Source organism: Chamaea fasciata, unplaced genomic scaffold (genome assembly GCF_029207755.1).
Source record: "Chamaea fasciata isolate MVZ Bird 193981 ecotype frontalis unplaced genomic scaffold, bChaFas1.0.hap1 SCAF_1, whole genome shotgun sequence".
Classification (NCBI taxonomy): Eukaryota; Metazoa; Chordata; class Aves; order Passeriformes; family Sylviidae; genus Chamaea; species Chamaea fasciata.
The window spans coordinates 99,871,386-99,886,622 of NW_027094086.1; the positions used below are offsets into that span (position 1 = coordinate 99,871,386).

General features: G+C 39.8%; 1 protein-coding gene across 1 annotated transcript in view; it reads left to right on the forward strand.

The window, feature by feature from the left end:
- GLI3 (GLI family zinc finger 3) overlaps positions 1 to 15,237 on the forward strand; it is a 207,568-nt gene that overhangs the window by 108,533 nt on the left and 83,798 nt on the right. The window contains exon 4 of the mRNA XM_066190814.1: positions 4,360 to 4,465. Within this exon, the coding sequence (XP_066046911.1) occupies positions 4,360 to 4,465 (106 nt within the window). The remainder of the gene's footprint in view (positions 1 to 4,359; positions 4,466 to 15,237) is intronic.

A 15,237-nucleotide genomic window follows, 5' to 3' on the forward strand; every position in this document is an offset into this window, starting at 1 on the left:
AAATACAGCCTATCATTTCAGCAGCCGTCTCCCTCAAGCGTTTGGCAGGAATCACAAGGTGCTTGAGCAAGTCAGCTAGCTGAGGGCAGAGTGTTTTACTAGTATCACCATCACAGCCGACCTTTGCAAATGTAGTAATCTCCTAAGTGAGGCTTATTTGAGAGACTACAGAGTGTACTGAAAAGTTATCACGAACTTCAGCGAGCTGAGCTTCGTAGCTGCCTAACCCTTCTGCTGTCGTCTCAGGGTGTTGCACAGCACCTTTGAGCCAGCTGGCATCATCCCTCTTTCCAACAAGTCTTGCTGTGAATTGCATCTCATCAGACTTCAATTCAGGTTTTCTGTTCAGCATCAAGGATCATACATAGCTGTCCTTTCTTTTTTCATAGCTGTCCTGAAAGAAACCCATCAAGAGTTTCTTTCTCTTGATGCTGCAGCAGAGACTTAGGTGTCAACTTTCAAGAGAACAAGAGTAGGTCTCTTCTTTTTTCCTGTATGGGAATGATTGTAATTGGACAGAGATGATACTATTCACTTTTTTAGGAAGGTAAGAATGATTCTTAAAGGAGAAATAAGAAGGCAGGTTTTACACAACAGAAAGCATAAATTGACATATTTTCCAGAATATCTCACAGTGATAAAATTGATAAGTTTGTAGCATTACAGGCAGTTGTGTCTCGCACTTTGTTTTAAGGAGACCCCTTAAAGGAGATCCCTTAAAGCTAGCTGTGCAGGACACAGGAGAGTATCTGAAGAAAACTTACAGTAGCACACAGCAGAGAATTCAGAAGGCGGCAACAGCTACCAAACTCAGCAATGAGTGAGCAATGTCTTCAAATATATTTCCATGCTTTGGCATGTCCTTACAAGTTTTTGAAAACAGTGGAATTTATGAACAGAGTCAGGTACCTCTACTGAGTTGAAGCTGAGGGCTGCAAATATACAGCCAGCATCTGTCCATGTACTGTACACTTACATCAGTCTCTGCAAAGATGTCATTGGCTCAGGAATGCACAGTTGCATTTGGATGTCTGTAAGAAAACTGCCTGGCATACTCTGTGTAAGTTTGTATCATAGCCAGAATTTTTAAAAGGTAATTTCCTTAGCAGAATAGGAAGTTAGTTTTTGTCAATTTGTTTTGTCAGTTTGGTGAGAGGAGTTTCTCCTTGCTGAAGGTTGTTTTTTTCCTCACAGTTTAAATGAATTAATGAAAACACAGTCAGAGCAGCTATCCTGTCTTTGCCACTGAGATTTCCCCGTTTTTCTAAGTAGGTAAAGCATCTCACACATACAACTGTGGGTCAGATAGGTTCAGATTCAATTCTAGCCTGACTAGTCTCACTCTGTTTTTTACTTACCTACAGTATCAATAATTGTGGCAGAATGCGCCATTAATATTCTGATGGTGCCTTTAATGAAATAGTTACTAGGTGGGATATGAAAAGTCAATGGGAAACTGGCTACAGTCTCAGTTACTGCTTTGTAAACTTACTATCTATTTCCATATAAAGACGCATCAACTGATTACATTTTATGCCATTTCAAGTGAATTCCAAGTGAAGTCCTGGATGATGGGTGCTTTGGCAGCTCTCTGATCTCAGAGTCTTTCCATATAAATTTTGAGTGCTTTTCAAGTGGAGTGGTCTTGGGGCCCCAAGCACATAGAATTTACCAGCTACTTTTGTGCTGAGGGCTGACCAAACACGGCAAGATTTGATTGCCATCTGTAAAATTGACTTCACCAGTTCTGTAGTTCTGTACATTATTCTCCCTGTCTCCCATTTAGCATGTTAGTCTGCTGACAGTAGAGTACACAGCACTTAGCAGCTGGTTTGTGGAGCCATCAGTCAGGAAATTGTATGATAAATAGGTAGCCAGGTTTAGTGGCTCTGTATTCTGCTTCAGCAGTTTTAGCCTGACTTTGGAAAAGTCATCATGTGGTTTTTCTTAAGTGTTGCAACAAGAGATCGCTACAGTGTGGTAACTTATTACACATACACTTGAGTTATGATGTTCACCAGCTGTATTGCTCATGTGCAAATAATAAACTGTGAGATGGATAGTTATGTTGGGGTTTGATATGCAGCTCTGCTCCGGACGGCTCAGGGCTGACAGAGACAGCTCCCTGGGCCATGATGGAGTACGGCTGTTTCCCAGATGGAAACTACAAATAAGATGCAGCCAAGATATACAAAGGAGCTTAATGTGAGAGGACTCAAAAAGATGTTGCTGGAGATTTATAGCCCATGCATAAATAAAACTTGTTGATGATCTCCACTCCATATGCCCCACAGAGAAAAATACCTTTTTTTTGGGTTGTTTAATACTAAATTTCCATTCCTCAGTGGAAAGTAAACTAGACATTGAGGAGGGTCAAATGGTGTTTCACTACATAATTACTAGGATTGCTTTTAATGGATAGCTGTTAAGGCTGGGTGAGGGTGGGACAGTGAGGAGGCTTGGTATCCTGAGTGGGATTTCATGTTTTGTCCAGGTGAACCACTTCCTGTTTGACATGAATATGGGTTGCAAAATCTCTATGGTCTTACCTGTGCTCTCCAGACTCACTCTTTGCAGGAGATGCGTAGGGCAGAGAAGGATTTGCCTGTGCATTTATGTGGGTGTGAGTGACTTCCTTTTTTGCTAAAAAAATGGTGGCAGACTTTGTGTTGTGAAATGCTAGACATCTGCTTTGAAACCTGTTTCCTTTGGCTTATGCTGCCATACTCAAATACTAGTTTAGCAGGGAAGAGGGCAGGCAGGGAGATATGCTAAAACACACTTTCCATGTCCCTTTTCCCTTTGCCTTGTTGTCTGCTGGGGAGTAGGTTTCAGGAGGTTGCAGCAAGCATCCTACACTCAGACAATGACAAGTGTGTTCCTGATCATCTGTGATCCATTTTTTTCCCTCCACTGAAGAGCATGAGTGCTTGGCATGGGGAGTGAAACTCATAATGGATTGCATGCCAAGGTCCAGTTGGTGCAGCAGAACTGGAATTAAAAATACCATGAGTTTGAGATCCCAGCTTACATCATAAGCCACAATTATTTTTCATTTATGATGCTTAAGTCAGTAAATGGCTGAAATGTGCTGTGGCCAATCACATGCTGATGCCTTTCACAAAATCAAGCTGTGTAACTGGGCAGTCTGTGTCAGATGTTTCTAGGCTTTCTTGAAGTACTAGAAATATTTCCTTAGAAATTATTTCCCCTTCATCTCCTGTGTGTATTCCCTCAGGGCAACGAGGTATGTTCTTCTCATTCTTCTCTCACTTCAAAATAAAATAATAGAGCAACTCAACTTTTTAAAACATGTTGTGGAAAAATCCTTTTATTTTTTAACCATCTCTAGTTGGGACCAGGGAACTGCTTTCACAAATAATGTAATCTAAGAGGAGGTTTACATTTTGCTGAATAGGAAAGGTGGGAAATACAAAAGAAAAGATACCTTCAAGAGCTGGTGAGCAAAACTGGAGTAGAATTAATTTTACTGTCAGTAAGCAATTGAAGTTTTCTTTTTTTTTTTTGAAGGATTTTAGTAAACCCATGACATGACCTAATGTGTGTACTTCTCAGCCTTTGGTGACAGATAAACACATGACATCACCCAGAGTGGCAGTTGGGTAATGATTGTGCAGGATCAGTTTCATACCGCTGGAGGTGCTTGTTGGAATTGTGAGCATTTGGGAGGCAGTGGTGAGCAGCATGTAACATTTTGGGGCACACAGATCACAGCGGTGTACTGGTGAGGAGAGCTGTGGTGTGTGTGAACTGTGCCCTGTGAAGCTGGGAGGCAGTCTGGCTGCAGAAGCCGTGGGGAGCGTGGGGGGATTCGTCACTCCTCAGGGCATACCCCATGGCAGTGTCAGGGGTGCATTCCCCCTTTTGTCAGCCTGTCTCTGAGGCTCTCCAGAAACGGCGGGGAACAGGAGTTCTGACAGCTGCAAAATCCCCCATCCTGTGAAAGCAATGGAGGAGATAGAGCAGGGAAGCTTACTGTAGCCATGAGTCCCTGGGTGTCCAGTCATGGGGACAAAAGAAAGCACCCTTCCTTTTTAAGGTAATTAAAATTATTTATCAATTATTATTTATTAAATAATTATTTATTAAAGACTTTTTTAATGCCCCATTCCATTTAAACTATAAAAAGAGAATATTAAAATTAGTAAATACATATTCATGCAAACACTGGGCCAAATTCTCCTCTCAGACAGACCTGACAGCAGCAGGGAAGGAGATTGTGCCCCCTAAGTTGTGGCACTTTGTTTTGTTTTTCAGTGTCTGTTCTGTCTTTATGAATGTTGTTTTTAAAGAATCATTGGAGATAATGAGATCCGGGAACCTTGCTTGTTTTTTCAGATCCTCCGCATCTTTTTCCAGCATTCCACCCTCCTGTACCAATTGATGCGAGACATCATGAGGGACGCTACCATTATGAACCATCTCCCATTCCTCCTCTGCATGTGTGAGTATTCAGTGTTCCCCCTTGCTTCTTGAAAGAATGGACAAATACAGGAACCTTTGCAATGCTTGAAACCATGTACCTGGAGCACTTCTCCAGTCTTGTCCAGAGTGTGAGATTTACTTTCGGAAAGCATTGAGGTAATCTGTTCATAAAGTAAAAACCCATGCTGGTGCTTGAGGAATTCCTGTTATAATAGGTAGCTGGCAAAGGTTACCTATGTGTTTTGCTGACATTTATTCTGTATTATGTCATTCTATAAAGGCTAAATTAAAAAGTGCTGAGCCCTGTAAAATACAGCCAGATAAACAAGTATTTAATCTGTATTAAGCTTGGTATTCTTCATAGCTAAAATTTCCTTTCATGCCAAAGGTTTGTTTACAAAACCACCAAAAGGTTGGGTTTTTTTCCCTAGTGACTGCTACTAAGCATAATGAAATTTTTGGTAAATTTTCTTAGTCCCTGTTGTGTGCACATATAGGCAATCAGTTGATTGATGGGAATGTCACCCAAACAAAATGGCAAATGTGATAGAGCACATGGTTTACACAAAGATAAAAGAATTGAATACCAATGATAACATGCATTAGAAAAGGATGGTAGTGGTGAAATCCTGGAGAAATAAATTTTATCTTATTCCATATGGGGAGACGGGTAGCAGCATTGCAGAATAAACCAGTAGATGTGTCCAGAAAACTGCTAAATACCATTTAAAAGGGAGCCGAAAAGCTGGGCTTGGTACTTCACTAAAAGGCTTGATGTATACATTTAATCATATGTACTAATCACCTCTCACACTGAGAAAATACAAGAAGAAAAGCACAAGTAATACTTTGAAGAATAATGCTAGTTGTTTGGATGGTAGATTGCTTTTCTATGGCTATTAGTTACAGCTGTGTAATTACATATATGCAGAAGAAAAATGAAGTTGTTTTAAAACAAGTCCTCCTCTGTGAGCAGAATTAGTTGATATTAGCAATCCTAACTACGTGCCCAAGTACACACACAATATTTTACTAACAGTTGTTTTTGGGTCAGTCTTCTCTTACTGAATTGTAATTTCAGAGCAGATTTGCCTGGAGGTAAGTAATAAATCTGTGTTGCAGTCTTCTTGGGCATTAGAGGAAAAGTGGGTATTTATAGAGAGAGCACAGAAATTTGTGATTTATTCCTCAGGGTTCCTCAGATGCATCACCACTTATGCCACAATCTACCACATAACAAAGTACACTCAAATACATGCTTAAATTTGCTGCTAAATACTGTTGTAAGCTGAAGGTGGCAGGCTCAGACAGTCGTTACAGTGTCATCCTAGATTTTTTAGTGCAGTCAGTATTCTACGTGGATGGATGTTTTTGGGAGCTGGGGGAGATGATCCTGCTCATTCTGAAGCTAGTGGGGAATTTGCCTTTCTCTTTGTATTGGGCAGATGGGGTAGGGCGTTGTAACCTGCATCAGCCAATGACCATCATCCAAGACACGAGTACTGCCTACCAGCTTGGAAGAGGCTTCTGGAAGTCTGTGCCATAGGAGACCCTTCCTGACTGCATTTACTAAGCTGAGCCCTCCCTGAAGCCTCAGTCCCATGAACCCAGTCCATAGCATGGCACCCCAAGCCTGCAGCAGGGCTTTTGGGTGGGTAGACCACTGTCACCTGCTTTGGGTGACAGTGGAAAATCAGGACTAGCAGTCTACACTGCTCTCAGTGCCAAGATTTCTGAGAGCCCCAAAAGATGTTGGAAATACCTCTTTGATACCTTGTTTGGCATTCAGGGGTAGTCCCCTCTGACCCCAAAAATCATTCTCTTTCTATGAAAAGGTGCCCTGCTCTGTGCTGTGCATCCCTGCTCCCTGATTAAGTGGTGATTCAGCTGGGCCCTGCAGAGGCAAGGAGATCTCAGCCAGATGTGATGACTGCAGGCAGCTGCTTTAGAAATATACTCTGATATCAGCCCAAGCTTTAAACTCAAAATTGCTTTGATATTGGCCATTTTTCCCCATTAACTTCTTTTGATTCTTTTGCTCATTTGGTTTATGTCACCATTGGAATGATGAGCTGTAGTGGACCCTTGGAGCTGTTATGGTTGGTGTAATTAAATATAAATAGACAACTAAGAAACTTTAAAAATCATTTGGACTTCAATATCTTTGTAGGTGTTGGGGTTTGTCGTGCTTTTGCAGTTTTCAGGGAAATATATTAAAGTACACACATGTGAGGTAGGCACCCAGTGGTTTTCTGGCAAGTTTTACAGAGCCTGGTGTGAGTAGCACTTAGGATCACCTGGGATCATTTGGAGCCATTACTTGAACTGCTGTTCTAGCACTCATTAAAAAAAAAATAGGAGGAAAGAACTGGATTGAGAAGGTATTTGAGAATTCTGTGAGAAAATGGCAAGAAACCAGTTAGGAAGCAAATGTTTACTTACAGCTTCAACAATGACTTCATTGTATGAGTGGTTTTCTCCTCAGCTTTGTAGTACTCTCAAATGTGTGCATGAAATACAAATAAAATCTAATAAAAGGCATGATTTTAGTTATCCAAGCTCCTTGAAATATGTTCCAGAACCTGTCAAGCCTTGGTGGAATTAGTTTAGGTATAATACAAGTGCAGAAAAAACGGAGGAGGGCCTTGTCTGCACGGTACTTACAGTGTCTGAACATAATTTTGAACACTGGCCAAGTGAAAAAGAAAAAAGAAAGCAGGAATTTTAAAGATGTTACAGGGCTCTTACATACTTGTAGCTTTAAAAAAGATATATGTATTTATATGTGTGATTCTTACCATTTAATTGCTGATGGTCAGAACTGTTGCATCCCAAATTTCAGCCTGGAGCCAAATTTTATAATTTCAGTTATAAACCCTTAAATTAAGGGTTTATATTTATGATGGAATTGCTGACAGATGCTTATGTATAGTAGGACTAGCAGGCATTGCTGTAATTATGCTATCATATCCTATCATTAAAGATTTCAATTGAAAGAGGTTTATAAATTGCTCTTCCTCTTAGATAAACCACCCTACATTAAGGCATCAACAGTATGGAGCAGAATTAAATTAAAATCTCATAAAATGAAATATGTTCTGTATTAGCTGTTTGACACTTAATTTGCCTCTGAATGAGTAGAGGAAATCACAAATTAACCTGCCTTTGTTTTTCCAGCCATAGCTTATTACGTGTTATAACAGCTGCAATTACAGCCCAATAATAACCCCCAACCCTTATGAATATGTACTGAAATGTGTCACTTTGTGTTACCAAAACCTGTTAGGACTGTGTAGTTATCTTGGAATTTCTACGGTACATCTTTGGTTTATACTTCAAGAAGATGTATGAAACTTGAGTTGTTCTTCAGCGGCAATGGATGAATGGCAGAATTGAGGCTGGAGCTTTTGTTTTCCTTTTATTATTTTGTTTTCTCAAATTCAGTTAAAAAAAAATCCAGTAAACTGTAATTCAGTGTTGCTGCCTTACATTGAACTAGGAGGTTAAATTATGTGATAAACACCATATGATTCAAACAAGCCAGAAGAAGCATGGCTCTAGAAATTGCATTCCTTGCTTTGTTTTTCTTTGTTGTTTTTGTTCAGCTCTTTCCTAATTTCCAAAATTGATTTCTAAAGGATGGTTTTAAGGGAGGAGCTGAAGCTTATCTATGTTTTGGTCCCTAACATCTGCTAGGTCATCCATTAGAGTGTGCTGCCTTCTCTGGTTGGTGTGCAGTGATTCAAAATCATACCACTAATGAGGGTGCTTATTTTAAGTTAATACCATGACTATGCTATTTTTTTTCAAGATCCAAGTCACAAATTTATTACTGGCTAACTCTTCAGTTGCTTGATGTCTTTGTTTGGAATGAGAGTTGTTAGCAGTGAACAGAAGAAGAAGGGTGTCTTGTCTATTTTTCTGACAGTACAAGTGCAATTAACTTTTTAGTCCCCGAACTTTTAAAATCTGTCTTAGCCAGGATGAGAGTTTTTACTTAATAATTAAAAAAAAGCTCCTAAGGCAAAGGCAAAATTCTACTGATGGATTTAAATTCGGCGATTTAGAAAGCTGCGGTTCTTGGCCATTTATTCATTCCCGTGCTTCAAGTGAGTTGCATCAGTAGGTTTTTCCCAGTATACTTTATTTCAAAGTTGAGTTGGACAGCCTTTGAAGGTGACCTATCTGGATATTTTCAGGTGCTGTTACTGTGGCTGTGGAGGGAATATGCTCCTGCAGAAATGAGACAGGAGACAACAGTCAGGTGGTAATATCAGGAATGGCTCTGGGGCAGTGGCTTGTGTACATCTCAGAGTGGTAAATGCATGTGTTGCAGGCTAGTAGAAAGCTAAAATTTCACAGCCGAATGTATTACAAGATGCATCATACATGTTCGAAAACATTCATCCATTTAGTCTCCATCTCTTTCTGTTGCCATCCCCTTTTACCTTAGCTCAGGACTACACAGAAGGAGGAGTGAGCAGGTAAATCTAAAGGAAGGTGCACTGATGCTACCCATATGCTTACACTCGGGGGAGGCTACCTTTGCCAGGAGGAAGTTGCAAGGTACAACTGGTACATTTTAGCTTCCTAGGATCAACGATATTCCGAGCTCCTTTTTTTTTTTTTTCCTAACTGCTGATTGAGACTAGCAAGTTTGACAGTCTAATGCCCTTAAATGATGCACATGCAGATAACCATGCATGTGCCTAACATGAATGCCTTGAACAGATATTTTGAACTTTCTCAATGCTCTGGTACTAAACCAAAGCATGTTTTGCTTGCAGTCAGCTCCAAGTTGATAAAAAGGGAGTCCGATTCTAGGATATGTTATTTCATACCTGGTTTATGCACACATCAGTTACACAGGGATGGAAAGAGAAGCAAAGTGAGGCCCAGACACTCAGCTTTCATCATCGTCTGATTTTGGACCATACAGAAAAAAGGGGATGCCCAGATGTGAGAAGATTAAAGCCTATGCTCAATTGTGAGAGAAACTGCTAGCCACACATTTGATAGGATGTTTACGTTTTCCCAGCCTTGTCACTGACATGATTTTTCTTTTCATTTTCATTTCTGATCTCTAACTTATTTTTTAAAATCTGAGTGTTTAAACCTCTTAAATCTTTTACCTGCTGCTTTACCTCAGCGTACCTCTAAGCTGTAGACTTGGCAAGGAGTTTGTCAGCTTGTCAGAGCATTCATTGATCCTTTCACAGTGGGAAGGAGAGCCCCACCCAGCATGAAAAACATCACTCATTGAATTGGCTTTAATTACTTTAAGACTTGGAATGGGTTTTATGGTTTAGCCAGGAGCCATCAAAAAAGAAAGACCGGGAAGCTCTTGGGACATGAAAAGATGACTGTAGTTACAGCTTTCCAAAATCATCCGTGAAAGTATTTTCTTTAAACAGGAAGAAATCTTGTATTAAACAGAAAACACCCCAAGAAACCTGTCCCTGGAAGTGAAGTGCAGCATGAAGAATAAGCAGCTGCTAATAGCCTGGAGGATTTTTATAGCAAGTCTCTGAGAAGGAATCAGCATGGTCTGGTGACTCGTTAAGAGTCAAAATTTGTTATGTGCCAGATATATGCATATTGTAGGCTTTGCAAGCAATGTGTATCCCTCTTTTCTTAGGTGGTATTCAGGGAAGTAAAATACCAGGGCCAGATGCCCACACATAAACTTCAGCAGATAGTTTTCATTCAGTGCCGGACCTTTTACAAAGCTTGGGAATAGGCCAAAACTATTATATCTCACTCAGTGTATAGCTTTGCATCATTTAAAATAGTGAATCGGTGTTTTGTTCAGCTGTGCATTCTTGTTTAGTGGTATTTAGCTTAAGATTTGCAGATCATAAATTGTCCTTTGTAAGCTTTGTAATGCTTGCAGAGTAGCTTTAGAAACAGACTGTTTTTAAAAACTATCTGAAACTGCAAAAAGTTTGGAAAGCAAATTAGTAGCGGCATGTATTGAATTGCAGAAAAAAAAGGATAACTGTTTCTCTTAAATTTTTGATTCTGAGCTACATTTTAAAGGAAAAAAGTAGGTTAAAATGTGAATAAAAATAGCTAAATATTTCTGATGTAGTTTTTTTACGTAAGTTCAGTTACATTGATTTGTTCAGGTGAACTGAAGTCTGGAGTTACTGCACTGTCAATTCAACTCTTCTATATTTCTCACTGATTTGCTCTCTCCCTTCTAGGAAAAAGCAGTATTTAGAAAAAGCTATCTTACTTAATTTCTGCTGAGAAATAAATTCTAGACCAAATAAGGATTCACTGCTAAAATCCATCCCCGTTTTAAGCCAGCACATTTCCATGAAAGTCAACAGAATTGCCTCTACGCGCCAGATTACATTTGGTTCACATCATTCATCTGTTTCTGTAGTGGATAATACTTTGTGACATAATCATTTTCTCTGGAGTAGCTAATTGTAATGCCAAGGAACTACAGATTTATAAAGGAGAAACAATAACAGCAGATAAATATTGCGTTAACGGAGACTCTTTGTTTATTACATACAGTCAACTTGATTTTGGGCTGTCTGGGGAAGTTGCAGCAATTGAAATTAGAGGAAAATTTTGGTGAGATTTTTAATGTCGAAGGAGAAGTTTGTAAAATGTAATGGTTTGTTTCATTGAAAATCCGTGGTAAAAGTTCCCCCAAATCTTTGGTTTATGTTTGGTGGTGGTTTTTTTTTTTTTTTTTTTTTTTTTTTTTTGTTTTGTTTTGTTTTGTTTTGTTTTTTTATGTTGAGAAAAGCACTCGAGTGGCGGCAACCCCCAGCCCTAAGTGAGCAAGACCTGCCTCCAGTGGCTGGCAGCTTGCTGACTGCCTCTCTTCAGCACTCTGGAGTAGCAACAATGCACAGGGCATCCTCCCAGTGTGACAAAGGGGGAGGAAAAATTGGGAAAAGCCCTTGGGAACACTCCTCTGATGGTGTAAAGGGGATTGGTTGCCATATCCCCACACATGACGAGATGCAGAGAGGCACAGGTTTGTCTGGTGGAGCACAGTCCAGCAAAAGGGATTCTTTAAGAGGTTTTTATGGATTATGCGATTGCAGAGGAGCAGTTCCAAGGTTTATCAGCAGTACCGTGTATGTAAGCACTCATCAGCATTGTCACTTAGCTGATTTACCCCATCTGGGCAGTTAACAGTCCTTAAATGGATTCTTGGCTGCCAGTGAGAAGTGGTTCCCCAAGGCGGGCTTTCAAACCAGTGTGAATTAAGGGATGATGGAAGCAAAAAGAATGGCCAACAACGTTATGCCTCAGGTCACTGTTCTATGTAACATTTTTCTGCAGACTGAGGAATAAATAGACATGATTTCAAGCTGTTTGGGTGCTTGCTGTGGGCAGATGTGTATAAAAGTGTGCGAATTTGTGTGTGTGTGCATGCATCCTCTTTGCATAATAGGGTGAATATCTTTGCTTACATTTGTCATGGACTGAATAATTTTAGATCTCTGCAGTTAAAAGTAATACAAGGAGCCACTCAGAGTCTGAGAAAGATGGAAAATTAGAGGAAAAACGTTAACAAAGTGCTTAGAAAAAATGTTCAATGGCAAAACCTTTGAGAACATGTGAATCATTACCTTAATTTAACATCTAAACAAAAATATATAGAATAGCTGCAGTGCTTGAGTTCTGCTGCTTGAAATTTCTGTTATCGCATTCTGTTATCAGCTGCAAAGAATGCAAGCTCTAAATATAGTGCACATTCAAAGGCTCTGAGCCTGTGGTTTCTTGGACAAAATTCCTATGTTCTTTGTGCTGCAGTCAGCAGTATTAGTCGAGTGTATAGATATTGACTCTGGTATTCACGTGCAGTGAACCAGAAGCAAGCCAACTCTATAGAGGCTGCTGTCAAACTTGTTGCAGTAGCCTGTGAGGTATTGGACTGTGACAGACCCTTTTTTTTCAGTACAGTTCTTCCACTCATGTTAAATCTTGCTCTCTTCAAAGAGAGCTGAAATGTTACAGTCTTAGTGGGGATTTTTTTCTTTCTTCCTTTTTTTTAAAGCGTACCTGTGAGATTCCTGTGTTGTGAGTTGGAAGTTCCCTGCAGTTTAAATAGGTATAAACTCCAAGAAATGTGAATGATGAGCAGGATGTGTTGTAGGAACACGGTGCATCTTCATCACACTCTCACACAATCTTTCCCTGACTTAAACTCCATCCTCCCCCAACAAAGACATCAAGTTCTAGAATCTTGGAGTATGGACTGAATGTAGTTGAGACTTTTTCTTTCCCAAAAGATGAAAAAACAGAGGTTAAATTAACACCTTGTTTCCCTTTTTGGCACCACCTACTCATCCCACTGTATTTATATATATATATATATATATATATGTGTGTGTGTGTGTGTGTGTGTGTGTGTGTATAAGTCTGTATTTTTTTACATATCTGTAATGAAACATAGGCTGTTGAAGCTGTGCTTCTGAGATGTAGGAGACATACTGGCTGTCCCTTGCATGTTCTGTGACACTAGAAAAAAACCCCAATGATACCTTAATTTCACTGAAAGGATTGTGTTTTGTGTTCAATGGGAGTTTCATCACTGCAGCTTGGGCCAGGCTGAGCTATCCTTGATGACTGATGTTACTGTTTAATACAGGAAACAATTGAAAGAAAAATGTTACTCTGTTTGATTTTTGCTTTTAGGATGCATGACCAAGAAATGGCTTGGGGCCTTATTTCAGAGTAGCATTTACATTGAAGCTGGGCCCTATGAAGTTGCCACTGAAGAGCAGGTGCTTATTCCCTTCCAGCACTGAATGTGTAGGTCTGAATTTACAGTAGATTACAACTGCATTTATGGTCAGCTTTATAGGTGCATTGGTAATTTTCTGGAGACTCTGCAGAGGTCAGACACAGAGACAAAATATCCTGCAGCCCATGAGTCGGGAGTACAAAGCTTCTGAAGGAATGAACTAACCTATCATCTTCTTGAAAGCATTATTTATGAGGTGTTGTGACCATTGGTGTTAAGGATCAACAGAAAATTAGGGAGTATTTCACATAAGGGAGAATTTCTAAACATATCAGATTTAAGTGGCTATGTCTTTAAAGATACACATCTTTCAATGCTGTATCTCCTTTCGAAATTCGGCCTAGATTTAGCATGCTTTTTCCACTGGCCCGTGGAAGAAGAGATTGATAGTCTAGTCCAATTTATAGAGGCCACCAACACAAATAGTCCCATTTAACAACAGTGTAGACAGATTTGGCAGAGAGAGCAGTAGCTGAATGACCAGGGGCAATCAGGTGTTCTCTGCTTTGCCCTGGAAGATCACTATCAGCTTCTATCATCAAGACTGTACCAAGAAAGCTTATATAGCCTTCCTCTGTCTTTGTTTGCCTTGCATGTTCCTTGGACAGCAGGCTTCTGTCCTGACACCTTTTCTGGGAACTCTGTTTCTACTCCTGTGTTTAGATTGAATTGGAGAGATGCTGAGGGAGCAAATGCGTAGCCTGTGCAGGTGTGTTCCAAGCTGGCCAGGTTGTTCCCCTTAGGGATTTCATTTACACACCTACTCTGTTTAGAGAACTAATAATGCTTCCAGCATATAGATAATGCATTTACCTCAAAGATTTCAAAACTTAATTTACTACTTTTGAAAAAAAGTATGAAGCCAGAATATTAATTTCCTTTATGCTTATTGTTCAAAGTTACAGCTTTGCCCAGGAAATGTTTTTTAACTCCAGTTTTTCACACAATTAGAACAAGACTAGCAGTGCAAGGACTTTATTTCTTGTTTCTTTTGATGGCTAGAGTGTTCCAGGCATTATATATTTACCATTTGTTAGAACTAACTTGTACTCTGGACTGTGTAGCAGCAAAATGGCTTTCAGTGCTTGCAGGATCAAAAAGCTGGCCTGGTGGAGACAAGACTTCTCAGCCTGGCATGAGAACTTAGTGTTTTCCTGATCTTCTCTGATTGCACCTCAGCCAGCTGCCATACTTGGTCCTTTGATACTGGCAGAGAAAATAGAAGGAGGGGCTGTTAGCAGAATATCTTTCTTCCGGCCTTGTACCTTAGCAGCATTCACCTTTGATGTAAGTGGTGCTTCATATATCTGTGAATCCCACTGCCCTCATGATTGTTGGTGCTGATCTGTGACTTGCATACCTGCTGTTTGTGGAGGTGTTTGGAGGATAGGAGCAGCTTGGAAGTCGTGTTTTCTTAAGGTCACCACTTGACTCCAGTCCTGGGTACAGCATAAATGTGTACTATACATCTGATACTGTCACTCAGGTGCACTCTGAAAATGGCTTTTCTTTTGCAAATCATGTATTTGTCTAGGGGAATGGGGAGGGAGGATGCATTTCAGAAAATAACCTGTGTGTTTTATACAGAAACGTATACATGTAGAATCTTTTTCAGGAGTTTCTGTAGATTTGTATAATCTATTTTTTTTTCCTGCTGCATGTAGTTTTAGATGAGAAATTTTAGCTGATATTCTGTTCAGTAACAGTCACTAATCCCTGTGAATATCAATTTTGGGCTGTCTGTTGATGTTAGTACAGAGGTTTGAAGCAAATCCAACTATACCTCAACAGAAATGAATAATGCTGAACCTTCACATCATTATTTAGTCAGGACTGTAGTCCTGTAAAGTTAGAATTTTAGTTAAATGCTCCCTTCACAACCAAATATGGGTAGCAAGTACAATAGGAGAAATATCGAGTTCCTGAATTTCTCCTTTGTTGTTGCCAACTTGGTTTTGTTTTAAACAATGAAGTTATTCTTTTATTATATAAAAGAATTAAAAGATTGCTTT